General features: G+C 43.9%; 1 protein-coding gene across 10 annotated transcripts in view; it reads left to right on the top strand.

The window, feature by feature from the left end:
* celf2 (cugbp, Elav-like family member 2) overlaps positions 1–26,412 on the top strand; it is a 156,288-nt gene that overhangs the window by 71,722 nt on the left and 58,154 nt on the right. For all 10 annotated transcript variants that reach the window (XM_028420431.1, XM_028420415.1, XM_028420396.1 and 7 more), the window contains one exon: positions 25,118–25,314. In XM_028420431.1, coding sequence (XP_028276232.1) covers positions 25,118–25,314 — 197 coding nt within the window. The remainder of the gene's footprint in view (positions 1–25,117; positions 25,315–26,412) is intronic.

The raw sequence follows: 26,412 nt of genomic DNA, 5'->3' as shown, positions 1-26,412 counted from the left end.
CAGCAGGTTCGTGTCAGCCTGGTGTAGAATTACAGACTAGGATTGCACCAATATGCGGCTTTAAAGGCCAGCGCAGATAATTTTGGACTGAAGCTGCCATGTTTTAGTTTTATGTCCTGGCCAAAGATATCCAAGAGAATGAGAAGCAGACAGATGGAGGGCCGCAGCATAAAGGCTGTGCAACAGCAGAACACTCTACTGAAAGTCAGGGTTATGACACAGCAGATTTTACTATCTGCATGAGGAAGGATGTGATGATTCACTTGGTAAGTAAGAAGCTGTTCAGTTTGAAACAAGTGAATGCCAAATAAATGTGTTTTATAGCACCTTTTTTTCATATTCTTCATTCATTTTCTTAAAAGTTTGCAGGTGTGTGTCTGTATCCATCTTCTCAAAGTGAAGGATCATGGGTATTAAACCAAAGTAGAGGCTATGAAAATGCAGTTCTGTGACAATTTTAACACTCTTATGATGCTAGGTTAAATTCTGATTGGTAACAAATGCTGCTGCCCCCAAGTGAGAGAAGACAGCCACAGCAAGTAGACAAGCACCAATGCACTTCAGGATTTATGCTACTTTAATGGCTAACTGGTAAAGGTAATGTTAGCATACAGACACACAGAAGAAGTTGTGGAGACCTCCGATGTTACATTCATGTTGTTCAGTATCTACTAGACATATATATTAGCAGCTATTTTGATCATAACACCACTGTGTGTCGTTGTTGTGGTTACAGGTCATTTTGTGCCCCCCCCCCACTCAAACAGTATTTGACAGACGCTCAGTTTTCTTTGTGAAATAACATATAAATAATGAATCTGAGGAAAAAGGTTTACCACTAATAGCCTTGTTGTTGTTGGAAAATGTTTTATTGGAGCTAAGGTAGCATCCCTCTCCTGCTATCCAGGTTTAAAATGATCACATCCTGGATGTACTGGACACACAGAGGTGGAAGCGATATTGATTTTTTTTTGTCTGACTCTGTGTGTGTGACAGCAAACAGTTCCACAAAGTGTCATTTTTTTGTGTGTGTCTGTCAGACACCGTGTCCCTGCCTCTTTAAGAGAAGCAGAACAGCAGAGTAACTTTTGCTAGTTAGTGCTCAGGGTTGAGTTCCGTGTTTGCAGGGATGGTCTGGTTGAGCTGACGAGAGGGTTTGGGAGACACAGAAGTGGATCTGCCGGGGCTGTTAAGTTTGAGGGTTGGTATGTGTGTGTGTGCGTGCGTGTGTGTGTCAGTAAGCAGAATAGGCTGCCAGATCTGCCATGGCTGCCATAGGCCTGACAGGATGACAGCTGTCACCAAGGAAATAGAGAGAGGAGGAGGAGAGAGGAGAGACACTGCCTCAAGGGAACACACACATACTCTCTCAGACAAGGCTTGATAGTTGTGCGTGTGTGTGTGTGTGTGTGTGTGTGTGTGAATTTTAGCATATGCGTGTGCACAGCCAGGTTTGTTTGTGAGAATGTGATATAATATTTGATATAATTGTTTCAGTAATGCACACACTTGTCTCGACATCGATAATTACTGTATGTGTATTTAAAAGGAGCAATGGGACAGCAGTGGTATAGGTTTAAATGGTGTGTGTGTGCATGCTTCCCTTGTGTGTGTACATTTGTTTGTGTGTTCTGTGTATTGAGTTTGGTCTGCTTCATTAGTTTATATTGTAAAATCGATGTTGCCCATTGTGGAGCGACCTGCCTCTCTTCTTGTACTAGTGCGTGTTTGTGTGTGTGAAGTAATAGTGACCCTGGGGAGAAAGTGTGACACAGGCAGTGGGGGGGAGGTGCCCCCCTAAGTGACCTGGAAAGCAGACCTATCCATCAACGCTTTCTTCTCTCAATCCTTTGGCTGCTCTCTGTTGTCTTTTCTCTCTCTTCTATTGGGCTATTACAGCAATCACTGCTGTTGAAGCTGCAGTGAGGACCTCTCTGTGCTCTAGTGTGTTCGTGTGTGTTGGAGCAAAGTAAGCATTTCTGGGATGCTTCTTACCCCCATCGGAGCTGTGTGAGGTTATGTGTATTTAACCCAGGGTAGCCAGGCCCCGCTAAACCTAATGGTCTTAGTAAAGAAGGAGAGGAGAGCGAGAGGAAGGGGTGAAGACAGGGATGGGTGCATGCGAAGGGAGGGATGTGGAGGTGCAGACAGACTGTTAGCATGAACCTGAGCTCACCTGTGCTCCAGACAGCTTCATCTAAGGCTCAGTGAATATCTTCAAAGACCCATGAATTATTTGATATTATCAGAAATGTGTAATTTGGTTAAAACATACAGTAATCTGGGGCAAATATTAGTATTTCTTTTCCAATAAATCCAATAAAGCCCATAGATAACATCCATCCATCATCTGAACCCGCTTTGTCCTGCAGGGCAGGGTCACAGGGGGGCTGGAGCCTGTCCCAGCTATCTACAGACATAGAGAGCATGTTTTTTTCAATTTGCTGTATATTAAACTCATGTCAAACAGCTATGTATCTCAGCTAAAGTGTGAAGTGTCTGTGTGGTCAGATGACAGAATTGAGGTGTCCTGGAAGTGCACATGGAAAAGAATAAAAGTACACTTAGGTGGGACACACTTTTCAGTCTTTTTTTTATAATGTATTTGTTGCTTATTTTGCTTTGTGTTGTTCTTTGATTGTAGTAATCAATTGTTATAAACATTAGCATTGTATCATGATCATTTATTGTTGGATTAAAATCTATTCTGTTTGATGTAATGCTAACTATAGCAAACATTTGATAGTGTGCACATGCTGAAACCAACTTTAAAGTCATTTTACTGCTTAAGTGAACAGTGTTAGCTAGCTAATTTAGCAGCAACGTTTTCATGTTTTCATTCCATGTAACACTGTGTTTTCCTATATATGGTAGCTAGCATGATAAATTAGCTTTGCACACTGAGGCAAGACAGTTTGGACATAGCATCACTTTCTTCTGGGTCCTTTACCTTTGCTACGTATGAGATTATGGCAAAAATTACATAAATGCCTATAATCTTATATTTCTGTAAGCTCAGAGCTCAGGAAGACAACAGACTGAGACTGTAGATACAGTATTTAATATACAGCCCATTATTTGAGGGTTGGCCGGTGACCTCCAGCCTGTCTTAAATAGGAAGAAACAAGTTGTCTCTGTGCACAAAGGTGGTCCAGTTTTCTCTTTGAACGTACCTAGAATGGACTGAAGTGTCATTCTGATCATTTCTCCACAAAAACAAAAATTCAGTTTAGAGATGTCAGTGAAAGCTGTGAGAGTGTCCAACACCACTGTGAGCCAGTGAGTTGGGGTCAAAGAAAGCTGCCAAAGTATCTTGCCCGGAAGCAAGCAATCAAAATCAGGATCACGTTTTATTCCCCCGGCATCCTGCAGAACGGTGTGCGTGTGTGTGTGTGTGTGTGTGAGAGAGAGAGGCAGGGGTTAAAAAGAGATGATTAATCAGGGGGTCTTGCAGTGTGTGTGCGCGTGTGTGCATGTGTGTGAATGGGGTGAATGAGGGTCTGGCATCCAAGCAGCAAGGTAATGAGTGGAGCCACAGTGTGTGCGGACCTCTAGCCTCTGCAGTGGAGAGGAGGAGAGGGGGGCATGAGCGGAATACAGAGACGCTGTTTCTCCCGCTGATGGCTCTGTTGGTTATGGATGAAACAGCTCCAGCCTCTTTTAGAGGCACAATTCACTGTGGGAAGCTGGATTTATTTCTCTCATCAGCATAAAGGATGTAGCCTTGATTTGATGCGTATCATCACACATAACACGTCCCTCTGCCTCAGAAGAATAAAAGAGAATTTTATGTCTCTGTTTATGATTAAAAAATATAAAAAGAGAAATGATACACTTCTATATGAACATATCTGTTGCACATTTCAGCAAAACATGTGTTAGCATCAAACATTTCTTCAAAATTTCCTCATTATAAAAATATATTCAAATTTGCATATTAACATTTTTTTTTCTAACTACTTGACAACCAGGGTGATCTTCTCCGCTATGATTGGTTAACGTTAACGACCAAAGTAAGCTCCACCCACCATCCATATAAAGTGAAATTTGCCCATGAGTGCAGGACAAGTCATCAGCACGATGTGTTTGTTTTTCCAGGAAATGAACAACAAAATGTATACATAACATTTTTGACATTATTAGATCAGATGCTGTGCTAAGTGTCACATGTAAGGGTTCTCTTTTAGCTCTTAGCATAATCAATGTGTCAGAAATATTCAATACCATTGGTGGAAAGGTGTGACGCTGGTTAGCTATAGGAGCACAGTTCCTAAGCATATGCTTGTTGTTAATATTAGTCCACAGTATCGAGGCAGCATCTGCTGGGACTGTGATGCATCCTTTACTGAATAAGAATGATTTACCTGCTGCTGTTTCCTTCCTGGTTGTTGAGCACCTTGCTAATGTGTTTGTCACTTCCTGTATCTATTAACACAGAGTTTTGGATTCATGGTTTTCAGAGAAGATATGTAAGGTCTGCGGAGACATGTTTAAGTTGCAATCCACTTCCCCCTCTCCAGCACAATGAGTCAGGGCTTTTTACACGCTAGTGGGATACAGATGAAACTCAGTGTTCACAAACACTGAAGGTCACGCAGGAAGTTTGAGTTCACGCAATCAGGAGCGCCCGAGAGATCCGTGCAAGGAAGAGAGAATGCAGCGTTATTAACTCCCCCTGCCTGTTCTGATCTGTTCCCACTTGACATTAGCAGGAGAAAATGACATGCTTTTAGCCGGGGCTGCTCGTATAAGAGGGTTACTGCTGTCATTTAAAGGCAAGCGCTGGTGGGAGCTGACAGGAGCCCCCGCTTCTTAAGAATAACCTGGTTTAGAAGATGGAAGGGAGGATGAGAGTCTGGCATTTTAAAAAGAGCAGAATGACTTTCTTCTTTTCCTTTCAGGGCATGTGTATACATGAATATCTCAGTTTCATTAAATACTCCAGCTTAACCCCAGCTTTTACATCTAGCCTGGACTTCCACTGATTTCTGATACCCTTAAGCTAATTTTTATCTTGAACCCCCCTGAACCCCACACAGCAGTTTCTAGCTGTTTCTCCTGACTGATACATTTTTAGTGACTGCAGGCTCATTGTTCACTGCAATATAAAATCCATGTGATGAAGATATTTAAACGTTTAGCCTCTACAAATCAGTTGTTCACTCATTCAAAGCCTGCAGATCAGCCAAATATGATTCCATAGAGCAAATGTTTTATTTTTGGCAAGTTTGTAATGTAGAGGTGCAATAATCAAACAGTACACCACACACGATCTATTCAGATCCGTGGAATATGTGGAAGTCTGGGGACAATGTCAGGTTTTGGTTTTGTTAAGAAGCACTTTGAGGCTTTGTTTTGCGTGTATGGATGTAGAACAACACACCACTTCAATCAATCCGAAGCCCTAATTAGGCCTCTGCCTCACCTTGCCCAGCTGTAATGATGGCGTGGCCACATAAAAAGCTTCCTTGGTGTTGTTTTCCTCCACTTCAAAAGCTGTCTCCCCGCAGACTGCGCCGCCATGATTAGGCAGCAGGTCTTTAGGTTTGTTTGTCCTCTGTTTTGTTTCGTCATTAAAGTTGTCACACTCTGTTTGGATCAAAGCGGCTTCAGGAGCGGCACAAATTAACATCCTAAATATTAGAGGTGACACCTCGTTAATGGGATGTAATGTGTCAGCGGGGAACCGGGAGAAACGTGAGGCTGTGTACGTTTTGGTTCTGGTATCAGTTTGCGGTGGCATTTACGTTCTTTGTTTTTTTTTTTCTTGGCGTGCATTTGGCAGCCATAGTTGTAATTAGGAGCGCTGCGAGACGTTTTGCAGGTTGTCAGACAGTGGGTGTGGTGCTGAAGTGTGATTGATGGCGAGTGGGTACATCAGCAGGCACTGTGGTGACTGTGGCTGGCCTGAGAGTGGCAGGTGGCTCGGTGTAAGTGCTTCTCTGACTGGCAGACATCGTAGCCTTTTGTGGTTCTCCGGGAGGCTTTCACACAACTTTTAGCCAGTTAGAGTGTGTTGGTGAGTGTGTCGCTGTGATCCCTCTGAGGAAGGCGGCTTTTTCACAGGTTCTCAGGTCTGATACGCTTATGTTTACACTTGTGTGTACCCACAGTGAGGACACACACTAATGAGAAGAAGGCCTTTCTTTAATGAGAAGGCCACATCACTGTCTCACCTCCGCTGGTAAACAACTATAATCACAATAACTCTTCCTATAGTTTGTGCGACTTGTCTCTTATGCCACATTTGCCAGGCTCAGGGAGCTTGTTAGTATTATTGTCAAATTCCTTCATGAACACACCCTGCAGGCACACACACACACACACACAGATGCTCACAGCCAAATCCAATCTCAGCTGGCCAGACTGATGTTGAAGGCTTTTAATGCAGCTGTCATCAGCTGCACACACACACATTCTTTTACAACATATACCCAAATGCACAGAGGTCTGAGGGGTGTGTGTGTCTGTGTGTGTGTGTGTAGAGGAAGGGGAGCAGTGACACTGCAGTTAGCCTCCTTTGCCATTCCCACCGCATGGCTGTCATCCTGCGCTTAGCTTAGCGTCTTCATCTGCAGAGGATTAGCATGCAGCACTAGCCGGCACTATGAGCTGAGTCTCCCTCTCTGATTAGGCGTGATGCATTTGAAGCCTCCACAGGGAGAGAGAAAGAGAGAGAGAGAGAGAGAATACGGCAACACAGTCTATGCTGCTCAGCACATCGGCTCATTGTATTAAGCTGTGTGTGTGTGTGTGTGTGTGCGGGATGTTAAGCAGATGTTTAGTGAATGCAGCTTAGTGAAGAGCGGGGCTCGCTATATAAAACAGCCGAGGAAGCGTTGATACAGCAGCATCGTGTCCACTTTTGCTTTTGTATTGTTGTGTCTGAGTCCAACTTAACTCACAGAGACACACCTGAATTATATTACAGCAGCTCAGTGGCTTTCAAATGAATACATCTGCTGCAATAAGTTTATCTCTTAAGAAAAGCTTGTAGTCTTTTTTTTTCCATCCCCCCACAGTTAGTCCTCCACTGTGTTTTGTAACCTGGCTACAGTGGCAGCGGCTCCCACATCCCCCTATTAGGTTTGGAGGAAGATGAGTTCCAGTTCAGCTTCATCCAATTGGGGGAAATGGTTGGAAACAATGACCAAAGACAGCAGAAACTGTGCAGTGTTGGCAGAAAGCTTTTGACTTTGTTGAATTGTATTTTTTGGCATTGTGAGCCTTACACACCTCACATTAGTTTGACATTGGCTAATATACCTCAATAAGAAAATTCTCCTTGTAATTTACATCCCTGGCTTGAAAATGTCACTCACCTTTTGCAGTAATCCTGGCTGGGATCCAGCACATAACCCAGTCCTTCACATGAAATTAAAAAAAGCCCATGGGACAGAAGTGATCATATCATATCATATAAGTGGTTGTTATGGAAATAGCACTTTATTTTATTTGGAGGCCTCAAGGGAGCAGTGAAGGTATCGCAGAAAAGAGAAGAGAGTGCAACAAGTCCCCTGGGTGCTCATTATGGCGCGCTGTATGTTACAGGCCAAAACGCATAGCGCACATGCATACAAGCCAGATGTAGACAGCAGTTTTCTATCTCTCATATGATCCACTGATGTAATAAACCAGGTCAAGTTGAAAACTGTATTTTAGCATACAGAGTCCAAATTAGAGTGTGCCGATTCTTCTGTGCTTGCTGTATATATTTTCACCAGTCCAGTCTCCATCTCATGTCTCTGACATGTGGGACATATTCTTCTTTACTGTTAGATTTGTAGTCTGAGCCCAGGTTTTTCTGCTGTTAACCTGTCGAGATGTCTGTACAGTGACGCAGAAAATTGAAGTCTGATGTGCCAGCTGGCAACATGTGGTTTGAATCAGAGGCTCTTAGACTGATGATTTGAGTCATCAGTTTGCAGGGGGGAGCCTTAGAAGCAGCGGTGAAAGAGGCAGTCGGATCCTTTCACTCAGGAAAAACCACAAGGAAAACAGAAAGATGCTCACTGTGTTAAATTATTCAGTCGACAGGAGGAGGAGTGTTATTCTTATTTCTTTAGATCAGAAGTTGTTATGGAATGCAGACATGGCAATCAACACAGAGTTGTACCTTCAAACAAAACACATTGTCACAAATAGATGTTGGCAGGTTTGGTCATAGTGACAAATCTAATGTGGCTATTAGGCCAGTAAAGTAGCAAGAAAAAAGTAAAGCAGCATTTTGGCATCAGAGAGATGGGCAGATAGATTTCATTAGAAGTTCCTTTAGCAGCATGTATGTACAGAACAAGGCATAAGAAGGCAGTCACTTCTTTTTCTAGGCAGCAAATCACGCTGTAGAAAGGATGGGAGTTGTAACTGTGGTAACCAAGACCCAAAGAAAGATGTTTTTTGTAAAACTAACCCCAATATTTAATCCTTAAACCCAAACACAAGGAGAAAAAGCTAAAGGAGTGCAAAAGAAGCCTAAATGTGGCAGCTCCTCAGGTGTGGCAGGGTTCATCAAGGTTTTTGACTCTAATGACCACGAGATGGGTATAAGAATGCATCGCTAAAATCGACCCTGTGTCAGGTTGTTAATAAGACCAAAAGACAGTGTGCGTTAGTCCTGACTGTGAAGACCTTTGCAGGAAGCACTTATACAGGAAGTTTCATCAGGATCTGATAATGTATCGCCCTGTAATATCTTGTCCACTGCTGCTCCACTCGAAATGCAAATGATAAAAAACAAGTTTCACAGTATGTGGCGAATGATGTGATTTGATGTGAACGATACGAATCTCCAGAGAAACAGGCTGAAGTCTTGAGAGGAGCGGCACAGATGGAGGGTGGGATGAATGGGAGAAAGAAAGAAAAGGAGGTGAGAGAAACAGAGAGGTGGGTGATAGACGGCTCCTCCTGCACCCATGGGTGGCGTTGACTGTCTTTGTGTGTGCCGTAGATGAGTAATGGCCTCTGACGTGCACGTCTCTCTTGTCTCGTCCTCCATCCGTTTCATCATTACATGCCATCAATCTCCCCATCTCTCAATCTCCCTGTCAGCTCCCTCTGTTCCCTTTCTCTTCCTCCCTCAGACGCGCTTATGCCACACTGTCTGTAAAGTCCTCGGGGGTGTTTAACTCCTCACCACCACTTCCTCCTCCTCCTCCTCGCTCTGTTTCTCACCTGAGCCCCAGTTTAATTTCACTGTGCTCGCGCACTTGTGCACACACACTCAATCATCCCCTCGCCTTCACACACACTTGAACAAACATGCACATGCACTCACACGCTCAAAAGGATCTGTCAAGAGTAATGGTGTTTAGTGTAATTTACTGTACCGCCGTTGTAGCCTCTGCTTTCTCAATAGGAATCATTATAGAGATTACATAATGGGGGTAATTTTTCTTCTGCTGTATACAGCGCTGTGATGGCAGTACAAAGTGTTTTGGACGCAGGAGAAAACCCTGTTAGCTGTAGCTGAGAAGTAAATGGGTCCGGTGTAGCCTGACTAAATCAGTGCCCGTTAGCCTCCCTCCCCTCTTTTCAAATCTATGTCTATTACTCTTAACAAACCAGAATGGATCTGGGCTATCGATCTGCTGGCGAGGGGAATGCTCTCTTTGTTCACACACTGTGCAGAACTGAAATTCTCACACTTATATGTTAGAGTGTGTGGTTCAGATGCAGCGACTGTGTGGGAAGCTTCCCTCTGCTGAAAGAAATGTGTCCTTTCTGTGACTCTGAAAAAATGTTTCTTTTCTTCTTCAATCATGGAGGACAGCAGCTGTCGTTGGATTGGATTCACAGCAGTTGTAATGGATTCCAATGGACACCCAGAGGCACTGCAGAAATTGCTGTCAAACTGCACTGTAAACAGGCCACTGCATTTTGGACATAAACTTTATTCAAATCATAAAAAAAAAATACAAAAATAAAAATTGAACGCTCAGGTGGCAGAAGCCCATCGCAGATGTTTTATAAACTTTAAATATCAACAGCAGTGATTTGAAGCTTCTCACAAAGCGAAACATTCCAAGTCCACCATGATTATCCTCAAAAATCCCATAATCCAATGCAGCTACAAGATATTTTTTGTTTTGACTCCAAGCTCTGCTTCCATGTGTGTGATGGCGCCAAAACATTGAAACTTTCAAGGCAGCGTGTAAGTGCACGATCCATACTCCAGTCTCAGATTAGTGTTTTTTCATACAGGAGTCGTAGGGTTACCAAAAATCCATCGCTGATCGAAGCCATGCCCCTCGCAGCACTGATTGATTAAAACTTCCTGTAGTGTGAACAATAGAAGAAGTATTAACCTGCCAAAAGTTAATATTAAATTTGTGTTTTCACTGTCGGTTAGGTTTAAAAGTCTTTGGTGGGCTCCTGGCATGAGCGGGAATTCAATTTGCGAATTCAAAAGGGTGTAACAAAAAAAGTAATTCTGGGATTATAAGAAATTAATGTTACCAAGGAGCACAGCAAAGTCATAATATCACTTCTGAAATGAGTAATAAATAATGCGTAATACTGCCAGGTTCCGTTGTGATGGAGTAATTGACTCTCCTCTGCGGTGCTCCGAGGTCATTACCTCCCCAGTGATGATTCATGTGTTCTCTAATTGCTCTGACATCATCCATGTTGGATACACACTGTATCTCTTTAACACACACACACTCCCTGCTTCCTCTCTTGGCTCAGCAGCAGATGAGGCTGCCAATATTGTATTTACATTAAATGTGGATAATTTGATAGACCCTTGGAAGAAGTTTGCTCTGGCGTCAATATGGTCTGCACAGGTGTCTAACCTTGACTCCTCACCCAGCATGGCTATTCATAGGCCATTAATTAGAGCAGGATACTGCTAATTAACACACAGGCGCAGTGGCTTTTTCTCTGGCATACACACACACACATACACTCCCTTCTTCCCCCCTGCACTCCACTCTCTTCACGTTTGAGTTCCATTTAATGCGCCCTGTTTGATTTGCCCTACTAAAGTAATGAGTTTGGAAAGCAGACAAAAATTCTGAAGTGTGTTTTGGAGGAGCCTCGGGATAATTTGAAGTCCTGGGGCTGGGAGTAGAAGTACGCTCGCTTGCTCACACCCACACTCGCACACATGTGCGGAGATGCACGCTGTGTGAGTGTCGATTGTCCCACGTATTTTCACAGCAGAGTGAGAAGTTTTTACGCATTTTAAATGATCTTCAGAGAAGCCAAGCAAAACAACAATCTGAGGTAATAGTGTTTTCATTCAGAAACAAAGTACCGGTTCTGTTTGTACAGAACAAATGTTTATCAGCACGACTTGGCGTATCTACTGTGAGGAAGAATACAAGTTCACATCCGTCAAGACAACTCCAGTCCACTGACCTCCACTTATCCAGCCTAACACATACAAGTTGTAGTAAAAATCAGGTTAAAGGTCTCCAGGTAATCATAATAAGACTACAATAAATCTCAGGTGTTATTAAAACACTGAAATCTGATATCAGTTCCAAGTCAAAAGTTTATGAAGATGAGTCCTAAACAGCCAAGATCATATCCTCAGGCTTCTAACACCAAATCTTAAGTCTTAGGGGACAAGTCCAAGTCCAAATGAAGCCATATAAAATCACTAGTCCTAAACGTTATGTAACAAGACCAAGTGAAGTCTTATGTCTCAGATTAGTCACAATCAGTGTTAATTTTGTTGATGAATCATTTTCGTCATAGTTTTCGTTAACAACTTTTTTTGCTGATAAAAATGAGACGATAACTAAATAAAAACTAACGGTGCCTAAAACGAAGACGAAATGTACTGACACTTTCGTCAACGAATAAAAACGAGACAAAATTATTGATGGAGACGAGATCCAATCAGAGAATTTTGACTGTGGAAGGGAGGGACGAATCAGGAGACGGCGGCAGAGAGCCAATCAGAAGTGATCTCTCTGCATAAGGACGTTACCCCGCGATGCTGGAAGAAGGCGTACTCATGCATGGTAACACAACACAGGAGAAGAACAGACACACAGACACGTTTGATGTCAAGACAAACAGGACGGTTTGCAAACCATGTGGAGCGACTATCAGTGGTAAAAACACAATAAACGTGAAGTGACATTTGCAGACGAGTCATCTTAACTTCCGTTCAAAGATACGCGTGACAAAATCTATAAATTAAGACACTGCTGCTGATGGTTTTACAGCGCACCGTTTCTAAGTTGTCACAAAAGTGTTTTGCTGTAGTTCTGGAGTATTCATGAGGAAGGTCATGACTGAACAGTGTATTCAAGGAGAGCAGCTCACTGTTCACTGGCTCTTTTGTGAAAAGGTAATAGCAATTAAATAAAGAGGTGTTTGTTTCAAATAACACAAGTTAAAGCTGTGCCTGTTTTTATTGCACTTCAAACCTTAATTATTTCATAAAAAAATATATATCATAGAATTTTAGTCGACTAAATCCACGGCAGATTTAGTCGACTAAAATTCTTTGATATTTAGTCGACTAAAACAAGACTAAAAGTTAAAAAATGTTGATGACTAAAATGTGACTAAAATCCAATGACAATTAATCACAAGACTAAAATAAAAACTAAATCAGAAATTGCTGCCAAAATTAACACTGGTCACAATGGCTCCAAAATGAATCATGTGGAGTCAACTGAAGACACAGGTTTGTCCAGTGTCAGGTCAAGTCAGTGACCTCTGAATACTAATCTTTAAACTGGCATCATGTCTCTATTAAAGGCAAAAAGCTTCCTCAAGATTAAGAGTGGACCTAATAAAAGAGAGCAGCATTCATCCTCCACAGCCAAATCCTGTTGACTAAACAGTAACAGCTGTGACGCTGGAGTTTGCCGCCGCATTTCACATCCCTCCCTCGTGCCAAAAAAAAAATGTGCCAGCTACATTACAGGCACTTAGAAACTGGATCGGCACTGACACACTCTTTCCTCCTGTGGTTTACATGGAAACACGCAAGCTAGCACCCGCTCAGGTCTGCGTGATGCTGTCCCATCAGAGGTAAAGCCCCGCTGGGCTGCACAAACAGCATCATTTCAAACATCAAGTGAAAAGTTAAGTGAGAACAAATGATATATTTGGAGTCCGGATCCATGCCGGAGGGAGGTTGAGTTATGAAGGGAAATAGGGTGCAGATGAGCCTTCCTCCTCCTCCTCCTCCTCCTCTTCTTCTTCTTACTCCTCGTCAGCATTCAAATGCCATACAGCAATCTGTGAGCCTGCAGGAAGAGGGAGACAGACAAACAAGGATGGAGTGAGAAAAAAGTGAGAGAGGGAGACAGAGAGAGAGATAGTTCATTAAACATTTAGAGGGATGGAGAGCAGACAGGCCTCTCCATTTCTGTCCTCTTACTGTTCAGGAGATAGGAGATTGAATGCAGGTCTGCCTGTGCACCAAAATACACCACTGTTAGCGCGCCGTGTGTTTTCTGTCACGCTGAAATCCCTGCTTGGTCTAGATAATGGCTTGGAAATGTAACAGCACGACCCTAAATAAGGCAGCCTCCGTCATGCTGTAACTCTGCACTTAATCCCTATATCACAATACGCATACGTACACACGCTAAGACAAGCACCCAGGGCGATGCAATTCCAAGGTTAGCCAAAGGAATTGCGTTAGTCAGTCTTACCCGCGGTGCATCTGCCTCTCCATATGAACTGAAGTGTATTTACCCTTGTACACACCTCTGTGTATTGTCCCATTTAGCATGGTTCCCACTCATGCATCCTAATGGCCCCAGAGAGCCGGGGAGTCTCTTCTGTCTGTTATTAGTGAGCAGCACAGATCAATGGGCTCCGGGAGTGCACCACTAGGCCTGTTAGCGCATCCCTATTCAGACCCACTGAGCCGTGGCTAACGCTGCAGCGAAAGCGTTTCGCTGCTATAAAGTCTCAGAAGTGGGGAGGCGCACCTGTACCCGGCCCGCTTCTGAAGTCAGTGAGAACGCAAGAGGACATCTGTGAATAAGAGACGGTGCACGAAAAGACGCTTTCAGGTGTGACACCATGTCCAGTGGGGGGTGGGGTTTTTTTTAAATGGCCACATTGCCCACTTTAGAAAGATTTTCTCACTTACTCCTCCTGTTGATGTGAGGCCATGCAGATGGTTTGGGGTTTATTTGTCAGCTTTTGAAATGTTTGTCTCACACATTGAAGCTGCCACAACAACACAAAGGAGGTAAAAGGAATTTATTTTATTTTTTGTGCTCAAAGCATTGACAACTTGCTCTGGAAAAAAGAAAAAAGAAATAAATAATAATGGCAGCTCTCAAGAAGTGTCCCTGATCACTGGCAGACACATCTGTGAACAGTGTGAGATTTTTCTTCACTTTCTGTGAGTATAATAAAGATAAAAGCCAAATGTTGGCCAAATGACCAGGGGGGTGATGGGTGATATGATGCCTGAAATAGGACACACCCCCAAACCTGACAGCCAATAGTGGAAACAGGTGACCATGACGTGTTTTATTGGTGAAGAAAGGAACATTTCTTCATGAAATACGTGTTTTTATAGCTTGTGAATTAACGCTGGCTGCAGTTTGCGGTCCCACAGGACACGCTGGATGTCTTCACTGAGTCATCCATCTGACATGATATTGGTATTGTGACAGTTTCAGGGGCTGTTGTAGAAGCGATCAATAAGGAATGCTGCTGGATTAATTTAATGGGGCGTTTTATTTGAATCCTTCACAAATATGCATTGAATGTTTTTTTATTACCCTGATTAGTATCATCATTACAGTGTATGGCAATGGTATCATCATTATTCCACTGCCAGCCTTGCTGCTTGTTTCAGAGTGCTGTTCAGCACTTATGTGGATATTATTCTGACAGAAAGGCAGATTGGAAATAAAATACAAAAACATATTGAATCTCAGTGTCAGATGTCAGGTGGATGAAGTGTAGAAAGTCTCACTTTTGGCCCACGTGAATCCCAAACCTTTGTGTTGAGTTGAAAGTGTTGAGGCTCTGAGCTGTATGTGCACACACACACACACACACACACACACACACATGAATAATTAGGCGATCCCTCTCCCTTTCTCCACTCCATCAGCATATGTCAGCATATGGCTCCCTCCTCAGAGAGACTGTTGAACAGACTGATCAAGGTTTAATTTTGCCCTGGAGGATCTGACCCGAGTTGGAGGGCAGAAGGAGAAAAGGGAGCTAGGAAAGGAGAGACAAAAGTAAGAATGGAAATGTGGTGAAGAGGAGGGGAGGACAGCTTTCCTTCCAAACAGCTGTCAGGCTGAACTGTCTCCTCCAGTTGACCGGTTCGATGCTGTTGCCTGGCTTGTTGCTGTCAGGCTTCCCGCTCCTTACCGCACACACACTCCTGTGCATGTGACAAAACATACAACTGTATTGAGCCATCTGTTCCAGCGCTAATTGGTATGCATGACAATGTTTTTCCAACCCATAAAACCTAATGAAAATGAACACCCCACCCACCCTAATATCCCTTAATGCTATCACCCGTTTGCCTCCCCCCTTTCCATCCCCCCCTGCCTGACATTATAGGCATAATTACACCATCGTGGGCATTACCAGGCCTCTGCTTGAGGCACTTTCTGTCCAGGAGGCAGGTCCAAAGATTGGAGATGCCCTGCTACTCTCAGTGAAAATCTCTCAGCTGTCTGAGATGCAGGGCCCCCCCCAACCCACCCATGCATCCCATAAACATGGTTCAAAGTGTGAATTGTTACAGTTTATTGAGTAAAGCTCTTGGAAATGCAAGGGCTGCAATGTGCAAGTGATTTCCTCTTTAGTACTGATGGTATGCTGAAGGAATCAGACAGGAAAAGACAAGAACCAAAAGCCTGAGGAGCTCCACATAGAAACTTTATTTATGAATGAGCAACATCTCTGTTTTGTGTGAGGCAGTAAGTTTCTCCAACTTCTCTTGTTTTAAATCTAGAAAGGTTTCACAGTTCATCACAAGATCTTTTGAACATCCAAACATGGTGCAAAGAGGTGGTAAAGAACCAGGTAATATTTGATCCAAAAAGACCATTTATCCCACTGCTGCAGCACAGAATTGTCAAGTTAGGTCATACAATATAGATCAAAAAGCCGTCACATCCAGTCATCACACTAGCCATGTGCCCCTTGTTTCCTGCCAGGGTCTGTACCAAGAACTTAATTCAAATAGTCATCACATATTTTAAGAGCTCTTTTCAGACCAGACTCTGACCTGGACTTTACCTGGATTTGTCAAAATGTGCATGCCCGGTTTGGGAAATGTTTTGGAGATGAACTTGTCGTGAGTAACTGGGTCATGTTTCAGTTGCATTTTGCTGTTGCTTCAAATAAGTCAGTTGCCATTTATTATGCTCCAAAAACACTTCATCAGGCCAAACAAGAAAAAATCACTGTCCCTTTTAAACAGCCGGAAAGAAGCAGTTGCATTTGGGTTTGTATTGAAAGAAGAGGAGCACACAGACAACTTAGAAAAACTGCCGGATAGAAATGCCCAGGTTGTGTTTTGTGTTTAAAGGGAGCCTGAGGTCAAATGCACACAAGTTGCAACCACTGTGAAATGATCTATGAGGGGAAATTACAGCACAAACAAGTGCTTAAAGATGTGTCCTCGCAGGGAAAAGTAACTTCTCAGTGTCTGGCCCCACACACACAGACACACACATAGACACACACAGAAAGCATTGTATTGCCCTCTTATGCCAGCCAATAAATAGGCTTCCTCCGGCTGTCTGTCTCCACTGTGTTCACCTATTCACTCTTGCTCCCAGCATCCTCTCCACCACCACCACCACCACAACAACTGCTCCTTCTCCCCTCTGAGGTCAGGCAGTGTGTGTGTGTGTGTGTGTGTGCATCTTTCTACAAGACACTGCAGAAAAACAGGCAATTTCCGTGTTTTAATTGGCCTCCTATATGACGATAGCAGCCTCTCCAAATTCTAATAGAGGCAATATAGCTTTTGTAACCTGTGTAGTGCAAACTGTGTTGAATTTTGCTCACAATGGGAGACAATTGTGCCGAAGCCAGTCCAACAAATACACTTGTGTTGTTAAATCAGCCTCCTTTTTTTCTCCCGTCGGCTTCTCTTTGTCTCTCCGCTGCCCTTATTATGCCTGTTTTTTTTTGTTGTTTTTTTTTTTATGTCCTATGGTTTTCAGCTCCCCTTTAGACGTGTCACAGCCAGTGTGCATGAACACACCAGGGGGATTTATTGTTCAAGCGGAGCACAGAAATGGAGGTGTGACATGTACAAAAAATTGAGGTATTACTGTAAAACACACACACACACACATGAACAGAGGATTCTTGGTGACTTTCTCTAACCTGCGTCCCAAATCTGGATCAGCTGAAGCGGTACCAATCTGATATGATCCCTCTCCCCCTGTCCGCTCTTTCTTCTGTTGGATCATCATTGTTGGACCGTTTTGTGGAGAAGCATTAGTCAAATGGGCCATCATCCCCATCGGCGAGTCAGATGATGACTTTTGGCAGAACGCAGCCTCAGTGCGATGCCAGACAATCAGAGTCGTTGCCATTTCATCACATGGTCGCACATGGACACGCACAGGCGTGCACGCAGACTCACGCCACAAACAAGCTGTTTCTTATTAAGCCTGCAAACATGAGAGATTGAGTGAGAGAGGTGATGAAGGAGAGACAGGGAGCTGAATGCTTTTTTCGGCCAGAGATAAGAGGGGAGAAAAAAGACACACCACAAATCCAACAAAAGAGTCAGGGGTGAGAGAGAGTGTGTGTGTGTGTGTGTGTGTGTGTGTGTGTGTGTGTGTGTGTGTGTGTGTGTGTGTGTGTGTGCTTGTGGCGCTGTCATCCAAAGAGGCACCCTCCTGCCCAACACCCAGTGCCCCACAGCTACCCTTACCCCATGGCCCTCCGACACCACTGTTCCCATAGCAACAAGATAAGGGGGGAAAAGACATGGAGGGGGGTGAAGAAGAAGTGTGCTAAAGATTAGGAAGGAATTTTGCTGCTTCTGCTGCCTGGATTTGACCAATCTGGTGTTGAGGCTTTAAAATGTTCTAATTCCTTTTCCTTTCCGTCTTTCTATGCACACACACACACACACGCACACACACAGAAACTCCAGGACAAGCTAGAAAGCATAATTAGTGTAGCTTATTCGAGGAACTGCAGCGTCACAGCAGAACGTAGGACAAATGTAAGAAACATTTTGTGGAAGTGTTTTATAGGAAACCTTCCCATGTTGGAATACTTCTATTTTCATTGAAATAGAGAGGTTATGAATTTCATTTTGCTGATTTACCCTCCTGAATGAAGAGCACACTACTGTCATCGCTGACCTTTGACCTCACAGTCTCACAGATAACACAAGTCGGACTAAACCGATGCTATCATGTAAGGAGGCTGAAAAGGGAGCAGCTGTAGCCACAGCATATACTAGGACCTGGAGTATAAAGTGTATGGTGCTAACCTGTGTTAGCAAGCTAGCCAACATCAATCATTAGTTTGAGAAAATGTGTAAATGTCATGTCTCTCTAATCTAACAGTCGCAGTGACGCATCGTATTTTGTCTAGTGTTTGTGTAATTCCTCCCACTGCTACAAGAGGGAAACAGCGATGTTGTATCTTTAAATGATCTGCATTTGCTTTAGCTCTTTGCAGAAACTTGCTTTAGTTGTAAAATCAACATCAAATCTATTTTTGTCCAAACTTAAAGTGAGTAGAAACCAACAGCTGCTTTAAATGGCTGTAAAAATATCCAGAATTCAAAGTCGTTCTTACATGCAGTACATTTGTGTTGTCTGTGGGGAGTATACATGACTGGAACACCGGTGCAGTCCTTGTACTGTCGTGTTTCTTTGGATCAAAAGGTCTTCAGTTGATGTGCAGAGTAGGCCACAACTACAGCAATCTCCTCCTCCGCCCGTGACAGTGTTCCTCACCTTGTTGTCTCTTAAGGCTCCTGGGAGTACATGAAATGCGAGCCTGCTGCATGTATGTGTGAGGAGGCGGCACACGATGACTAACTCACAGTTCAAGTTTTCTTTTCGCTATTTAAATAACTCACACACATGCAGGCAAGTCGCACAAGGGGTTGTATAACATTTGTACTCGCTTTGAAAAGGTCCTCATTCATTAATAACAACCTTTTTTTCTTGATGAACCTTCAAGAAAAACCTTCAGCTTCAATAGAGATACAACACTTTCAAATGCCAATTTTCAAATAACTCATATTCCTAGGAAACTGTCCTCCACTGTTTAATACACGCAGGAAGATACAACACATAAGAAGCCACTAAAATAAGAGCCGTTTCACTTTTTATTCATGTGTGTCGTGCATCAGTGGGTTTTTCTTCACATGCCGTGTGTGTGTGTGCATGAAAAGAAGAGTGCTGCTGCATTTGTGTCTCCTCTCATTAGCGGGTGGCGGCGTGCGGTAGCTCGTTAGCACAGAGCTAGCTGAGCGTCAGGGCACTGGCGCAGCTTCATTAGCTACTGTGACATTTATCTGATCGTTTCCCCGCGTCGCATGTGCTGCCATGTCTCCATGGCAACAACACAGGCACACACACACACACACACACGTATAAAGGCAATCATTCAGTCTCACACAGGTCCACTTCTTTCAGTTACTCATGCATGCTACTTGATCAAAGCTCCCCCACCTGCATCTTATAGATACGTCATTATATATATATATATATATATATATATATATATATATATAGTGACGTGTGTTCCAGTGGCTGCCATCCCAGAGCTGTTAGCTAATGTGGGCAGATTATTGCTTATTGCAAAGTTCAAGTGAATCACAGGCGATATTGCACTCCCTCGTTTGGCTGGTACACGGGGCCCCTTGGGAGCCGCTTTACCTCGCTGTAAGTCACTCACAGAGAAATAAATCAGCCATTCATTTAGTTTGAGTCTCTAATCCACCGCGATGACAGATTCAGTTACAGACAGAGAAAAAACGGGAGTGTGGCTCTCATGGTGTGTTGTGGTGAAGTTGCTAATCTTGTTTCCACATTCAGGGGTATGTGGTGTGTGTGTGAGCCTGCACTTCACACTTCATTTTCATGGACATGAGTAACTTTGAATAGGCCGTCGGTATTTAAATTGGGCAGGGTAGCATTAATGGATATCTTTTACTGGTTTTTACACTCTCGATTTGCAGCTGTATCTGCTCTCAGCCACATATTATAAAATGTGTGAGCACCACAGTTAAAATCCTGTATGATTTCTTCCAGTGACCTGGAGATGTAAAACTCAAATTTGAAAGACTCCTTTCTTCTTTGCCCCTTCATTCATTTCTCGTTCTTTGCGTGGTGAGATTTAGAACATTTGATATATATGACTTTTCTTTTTCGATCAGAAAAATCTCACATAAAATGGTATGTTCTGCTCTGGTGAGCGCTCGGTTATGGGTTTGCTTGTGTATGAAACTCGTGCAGGAATCTGTCAAGGTGTGAGAATATGTGACTGTCCAGGTTCGGGTGTGTGTTAACATGTCGGTAAATGTGTGTGCGTTTAGCTGACCTTGGTGACTACGCTCCCTCGGGGGGAACTGATGTTTCTCACTCTGCTTGTCAACAAGATTAGTTCCCCTGTGGGACCGTTACACACCCTGCAAACATGTTGCCAATGAGAAGAAGTGTGTGACAGCTCGGCCCTTCCACGAACCCGCTCCAGTGTGTGTGTGTGTGTGTGTCTTTGCGGCCTGTGTGTGAGGGGTTAAGGGAGTCAGAGAGGATGTGTGTTTTAGAGCAGAAACAGAAGGGAAAAACAGCAGGGGGATCAACGCAGCCAGCTTGAACTGGAGCGTGTGTGTGTATGCATGTGTGATATGCATGTGTGTACGTGTGCCTGCTTTCTGGGGGAGCACACGCTGAGCTCTGAGCTGTGCTTACTCCTAGACCTGGCTCATCTGCATCCGTCTCCTCTCTCTTACTCCCACTTTTTTCCTGCCCAGCTCGTCCCTTCTGTCGCTCTGCTGCCTGTTGGACTCCTGCTGTGAACAAGGCCAGCAGACGGGATAGCAGGTGGTTAATGTAGTCCAGGTAGCTCATCGCTGTCGCCATTTATTCTTCATTTCTTTTGCCTGAGATTGTTTTTCTTATTTTTTTTCAAGTAAAATGCCACTGTGGTCCCTTGCTATCCAGCTTTTTTGAGTATCTTTCAGCTCAGTGTTTTGGTACTGCCCTATACCGTATGATCTGAGCCGAGTGCTGTTTGTATTCTATAGGCTGCCGTACCACTTCCTGAAAAGCCAAGTCTCATTGGTCTGCTCTGATTGGTCAAAGTTGATGCCCTATTTCTCCTCAGAGAATTAGGACGCTAAAAGACTTCAGATTGCTTTGATTAATTTATCAGAATTGAGTAGCGAACACTTTATAGACTTTAATCAAGGCCTTTGAATCTGAGCCTTAAAGGTGTCTCTGTCTCTATGCTAAGCTAGGCTGCCAGAGTTTTTTCAAAGCTAGCTGATATTTTGCCAAAAGGAGCCGAGAGTATAAAATGAAGATGATGCATGAATTAATAAGTCACCATCAGCAGGTTTTATGGTCATTGTTGTGTAGCTGTATCTTCTAATATGAGTGTGAAGTGAGGAAACAGCCCTCAGCTGCCGCTTCGAAGACCTTTTGCAGTCTGACTAAGCTCTGACACACACACACACACACACACACACTCAGAGTGTAGATCAGCCCTCAGTCACGGCCCTGTGCTGCAGGGAGTCCGGAGTGATGGAAGCAATAGTTAAGCCATTAAGGCAAACAATTGGCTCAAATTGAGAGCGAGAGAGAGAAAAGAAGAGGAAGAAGAGGAGGAGAGGGAGGGAGATGGAGAGGCTATGGCAGGAGTGGATCCACTCAACGACTTAATCCGAGCCCCAGGACACTCTCCTGCTGAGCTTCACACACTTGCGCAAACATCCGCACACACACACTAAAGCTCTGTCTGCCTCCAATAACACCTTGTCAGTCTTGGCCACGGGGCGATGGAAGAGGCGCTCATTCCTTTATAGTTAGGAGAGTCGCCTATTTCCAAACACCTCAGGAGAAGACAGAGCATGCAATCTGCACAGGACAGCTCTGTGAGCATTCGTACGCCTTATGGCTGCCAGTGTGAAACTATTCATTGTCTTAGCGGGCGGAGTCAATGGTGGAGGGGAGCACAGGGCGGACAGTGTCCTGGACGAGGGAGGCGCTCCTCTGACACCGGCTATTGTATCGTCTCCCCCGTGGACTCGCTCAATCCCCACAAGCCTCACATAAACAGCCAACAATGAGGGATTGTCTCCAGCCATTCCCCCCTTTATTTTGCATCCACACACACACACACACACACACATCAGCTCTGTGTGGAGGCATGATGTGCTGCAGTCTGAACCCAGCGACCGCCGGGACTCATCCGATACGCTCGCCGTTAATGTGTCCAAACATCAGGGGCAGGAATTGCTCGCAGACGCCACCGCGGCCTCCACCCTGCACCTATATTCTTTCCCTCCGTCAGCTCCCCAGCCTTGGGGGCTCCCTCAGCGCCCAGGCCCGCACAATTTATCGGACAGCTTAGCAAGAGTGGTTATTGCCCCTGAGGACTGTTAGCGCTGGTTTGGCTCGTTGACTCCTTCTCCAGTTCTGGCATTTTATTTGACATGTCCTTTAAGTCCTTTAAAGAATTGGGCGTTTCTGCTGAACGCCTAGGCTCTTTCTGCAAAAGATGGATGGCCCGCGTTCAAAGGTCTGCTTGATTTTTTCCTCTCTCTCTCTCCCTCCTTGCTTCACTCTTCCCTTCTTGCTGAGCTTTATAGGGTGGTATTAGTGTTGTCAGCTTACCAAGCTCGGGATTTGGCTTTGTTTTGTTTTTGCCTCTTAAGATAATGCTATTTCATTCTCCTGCCGAGAATAACAAAAGGGAAAGTAGAGCAATAAAACAGCACAGCCATTGACTTTGGTTTCATTAAATTGGTTTTCAGCCATCTTAAATAGACCACAGGCCTTGATGGCTGTGCTGTGTGTGTGTGTTCATGGTGTTCTCATCTCCAACAGGCCCCACCGTTGAAAGCCTTTATTTGAGTTAGTATTCCAAATGCACAGAGTGTGTGTTTTGTGAAGATAAGTGTTAGTAGCTCGGCACTTCACCTCCATTCCAGATGTGGAAATATAACCAGACCGATCAGCATGTAAGCATCTGTGTTCTGTCAGAGCAGCCTGGAGGTCTACTGTACTGGCTCTGCAGCCTAATCCCTCACACAAAAACCTCACATTAACACGCCGCTTACCCAACCTCTGTTCATGCATGCACAGTGGACAGCACACACACACACACACACACACACACATACATTTATGAGGTGTCTCGTCTGTAGATATGCTTTTGTTGCTGCGCTGTAAAATAAGAGGAATAAAAGTTCAGCCTGGTGCTTCAGGCTGGATTTACTGCCATCCTGAATACATCCATCGCTACATCTCCTCTATCAAAAACCCACATTTAGCACCAGAGTGAAATGTCACTCTTTCTGATGTGTTGGGTCAGTATATATCAAAATTGCCAGCTTCAGGGATATCAGTCTGTAAAAGCTGAATTGAAAGCTGTAAGGAGCGGCTGAGGTGCTCAGTAGAATTTTATTAATGTGGTTCCCACTGAGTTTCAGTGTTCCTGTGATGTTTTTAGAGGCTTTTATGTTGTAGTTATGATGGAAAATCAGTGACTTTAGGGTCCTAATGTGAGACATATCTGTCCACTATATGACGTCACAGCCAGAAATCGGAAAGAATTATTTTTTGACTTTTTTCTTTCTGATGGGCTTTGTTGATTTACAGCTCAGTTAGAAATATATACAACCAAGTCTGAGCTTAAACTCACCATCCATCCATCATCCATTAACCCGCCTGTCCTGCAGGGTCACGGGGGGGCTGGAGCCTATCCCAGCTAACTACAGATGAGAGGCGGGGTACACCCTGGACAGGTCACCAGTCCATCACAGGGCATAAACTCACCATTTAGTTATCTATTAAAAAGTCCAAAAAACATAGTCCATTTGCAGTACCAAAAATCCTTTTCTCACTGCAGCTAGGAAGACATGACTGACTCATGTGTAACTAGCAGTCACATGGCAACAATTCAGTGATTATCTGCAGGCTTTGCAGTAATACATCTGCAAAATGCTCTATATACTGATTACAGTTTATGTACTTTACTTATTTTTGTAAAATCAATAATCACACAAATTCATTTTTCTTATACTGCACACAAATATGTTTGTGTCCTCTTAGCTTGTAGTTGCTGTGCTGTTTCCATAGAGGTACGGGACTATATATTGCAGTGAACAATAAGCTGAGCCTGAAGGAAACTGAAGCTTATAAAGGTTTAACCCCCTGGGTGCTGGTTTGTCCTGTTGCTGCTGCCCGACATATTAATGCTACACAAAGATGACTGGATGAAAAAGTAATTAGTGTAATGTTTTCAGCACGATCTGGAGTATTGACATGTGACGTTATAATGTCATATGGCATTAAAAGTTGGTTGTAGCGCATCGGATTGCATAGCAACAAGGCTATATCTCTGTTCTTTGTTTGATTTTCTTTCATTCTTTTTTTATAGAAAGTCACGGTAGGAGGCCGACCCCCCCCCCCCCCCCCCCCCCGTGCATAAGAACACTATATATGTATGTGATTTGGTTAAAGGGATACACTAGTTTGGATGTTTTCCTTCATTTGCAGAAGCTATTAATGCTTTAGGACAGACAGTAATTTATTTCTTGTAGTCTGAAGTGATAATATTAGAAATGTAAGACAATCTAGGAGCAAGCAAACTAAAGTGGTGTGACGAGAGGTCATGTTTTTCAGTAAAGCATGGCTTCGGCATTTTAGAGAATTACAGCTCCTACATATTCACTGGATGACCTTCCACACGGGGCTCAATGTGAGGTTGTTGTCATCTTGTCAAACTCCCTTTTAATACAAAATTGGGCAAAGCGTTGGTGCATCATGGAGTTGAAGCACCGTAGCCAGGCAGCTAGCAGTTTGAATGGCTTTACAGATTACCAGTAATGTCTGTGTTCTGTGAGAAAATGGTGGACATGTGTTCCCGAAAATCACACAGGAATTAACATGTGTTAACAACCTCCTAATGTTCTGCTGTCTGTCTGTTTCCACAGTAACGGCACAGCTGGAAAGATGAACGGGGCACTGGAGCATTCGGACCAGCCGGACCCGGACGCCATCAAGATGTTTGTGGGCCAGATCCCACGCTCCTGGTCAGAGAAGGAGCTGAAGGAGCTGTTCGAGCCGTATGGAGCCGTCTACCAGATCAACATCCTCCGAGACCGCAGCCAGAACCCTCCACAGAGCAAAGGTACTGACACATCTCATCTCTTTGTGCCACCTATAACACATCCAGACACACAGCAGTCAATCTTCCAGGACCTTCCCACCTATTTAATGGCAGAACAAATGATATATGTTCAAAACTACACAAGCAAACACATGTATTTCGTGCACCATTTGAAGACAAAGAGTCGCCCTGCCAGACTTGCACAGTCAATTGTGCGAAACTGCATGATTTGCAGCTATTTTCTCCCATTCCCCTTTTCTTTTTCCCCTTTGATGAATTCGTCAAGTGTGAGAGCAAACAATGGAGACAGCAGCAACGAACGGGCAGACAATAGCGTTGCCATATTAACAGGCATCAACTGGAGTGGGGGCTGATGACACTCCTGATGAGACATGGAGAGTGGGAGGAAAAGTAAATAGAGAAAGAGAGAGAGGAAAGCATGAAGCTTGCATCCAACTGTAAAGCAAATTTTTAAGAGAAGTTTCAAAGTGTTACTTTGCGAAAATATAAAGTGAGTAAAGCCCGTAAAACAGTGGAAATGAATCAGGGAGTTATTATTTTAATAACACCTCTTGTTAGGGATGTCCCGATCAGGTTTTTTTGCCCTCAAGTCCGAGTCATTTGATCTTGAGTATCTGCCGATACCGAGTCCCGACAGCGACTCATCAAAGTCTCGAACCCAGGACCTCTCGCACCAAAAGCAACTATCATACCCTTACACTACAAGCCACAGAGATATCCTGCACAGGAGGTGTTAACTTTGACAGCCCTAATACATATATATCCGAGGCCTGATCGGGAGGTAACGTCCAATTCCGATCTAGCCTGAAATCCCTACCTCTTGTCGATGCAGCGTTGCTTGGAGTACTAGCCCAGGTTGCACCCTCCATGAAGGACAAAACTTAACATCACTCATCAATATTTTAATAAAATATTTAAGTTGGATAATCAGCTGTTAATTTTGAAGGATTAGCTTTTGGATCCATCCTCAAGTGGCCACTCGAGGAACTGCAGTGTTTGGCACTCTTGGTTTCCGTTTCTCAGCCTGGTTCGACATGGTTCATACAGAATCTGTTTGTCACTCATCAGAATAGATGATAACATACCTTCCAGCCTACT

Source organism: Parambassis ranga, chromosome 2 (genome assembly GCF_900634625.1).
Source record: "Parambassis ranga chromosome 2, fParRan2.1, whole genome shotgun sequence".
In the NCBI taxonomy this organism is placed as follows: domain Eukaryota; kingdom Metazoa; phylum Chordata; class Actinopteri; family Ambassidae; genus Parambassis; species Parambassis ranga.
The sequence above is the reverse complement of the archived record's forward strand: the minus strand, read 5'-3'. Positions and strand labels throughout refer to the sequence as shown.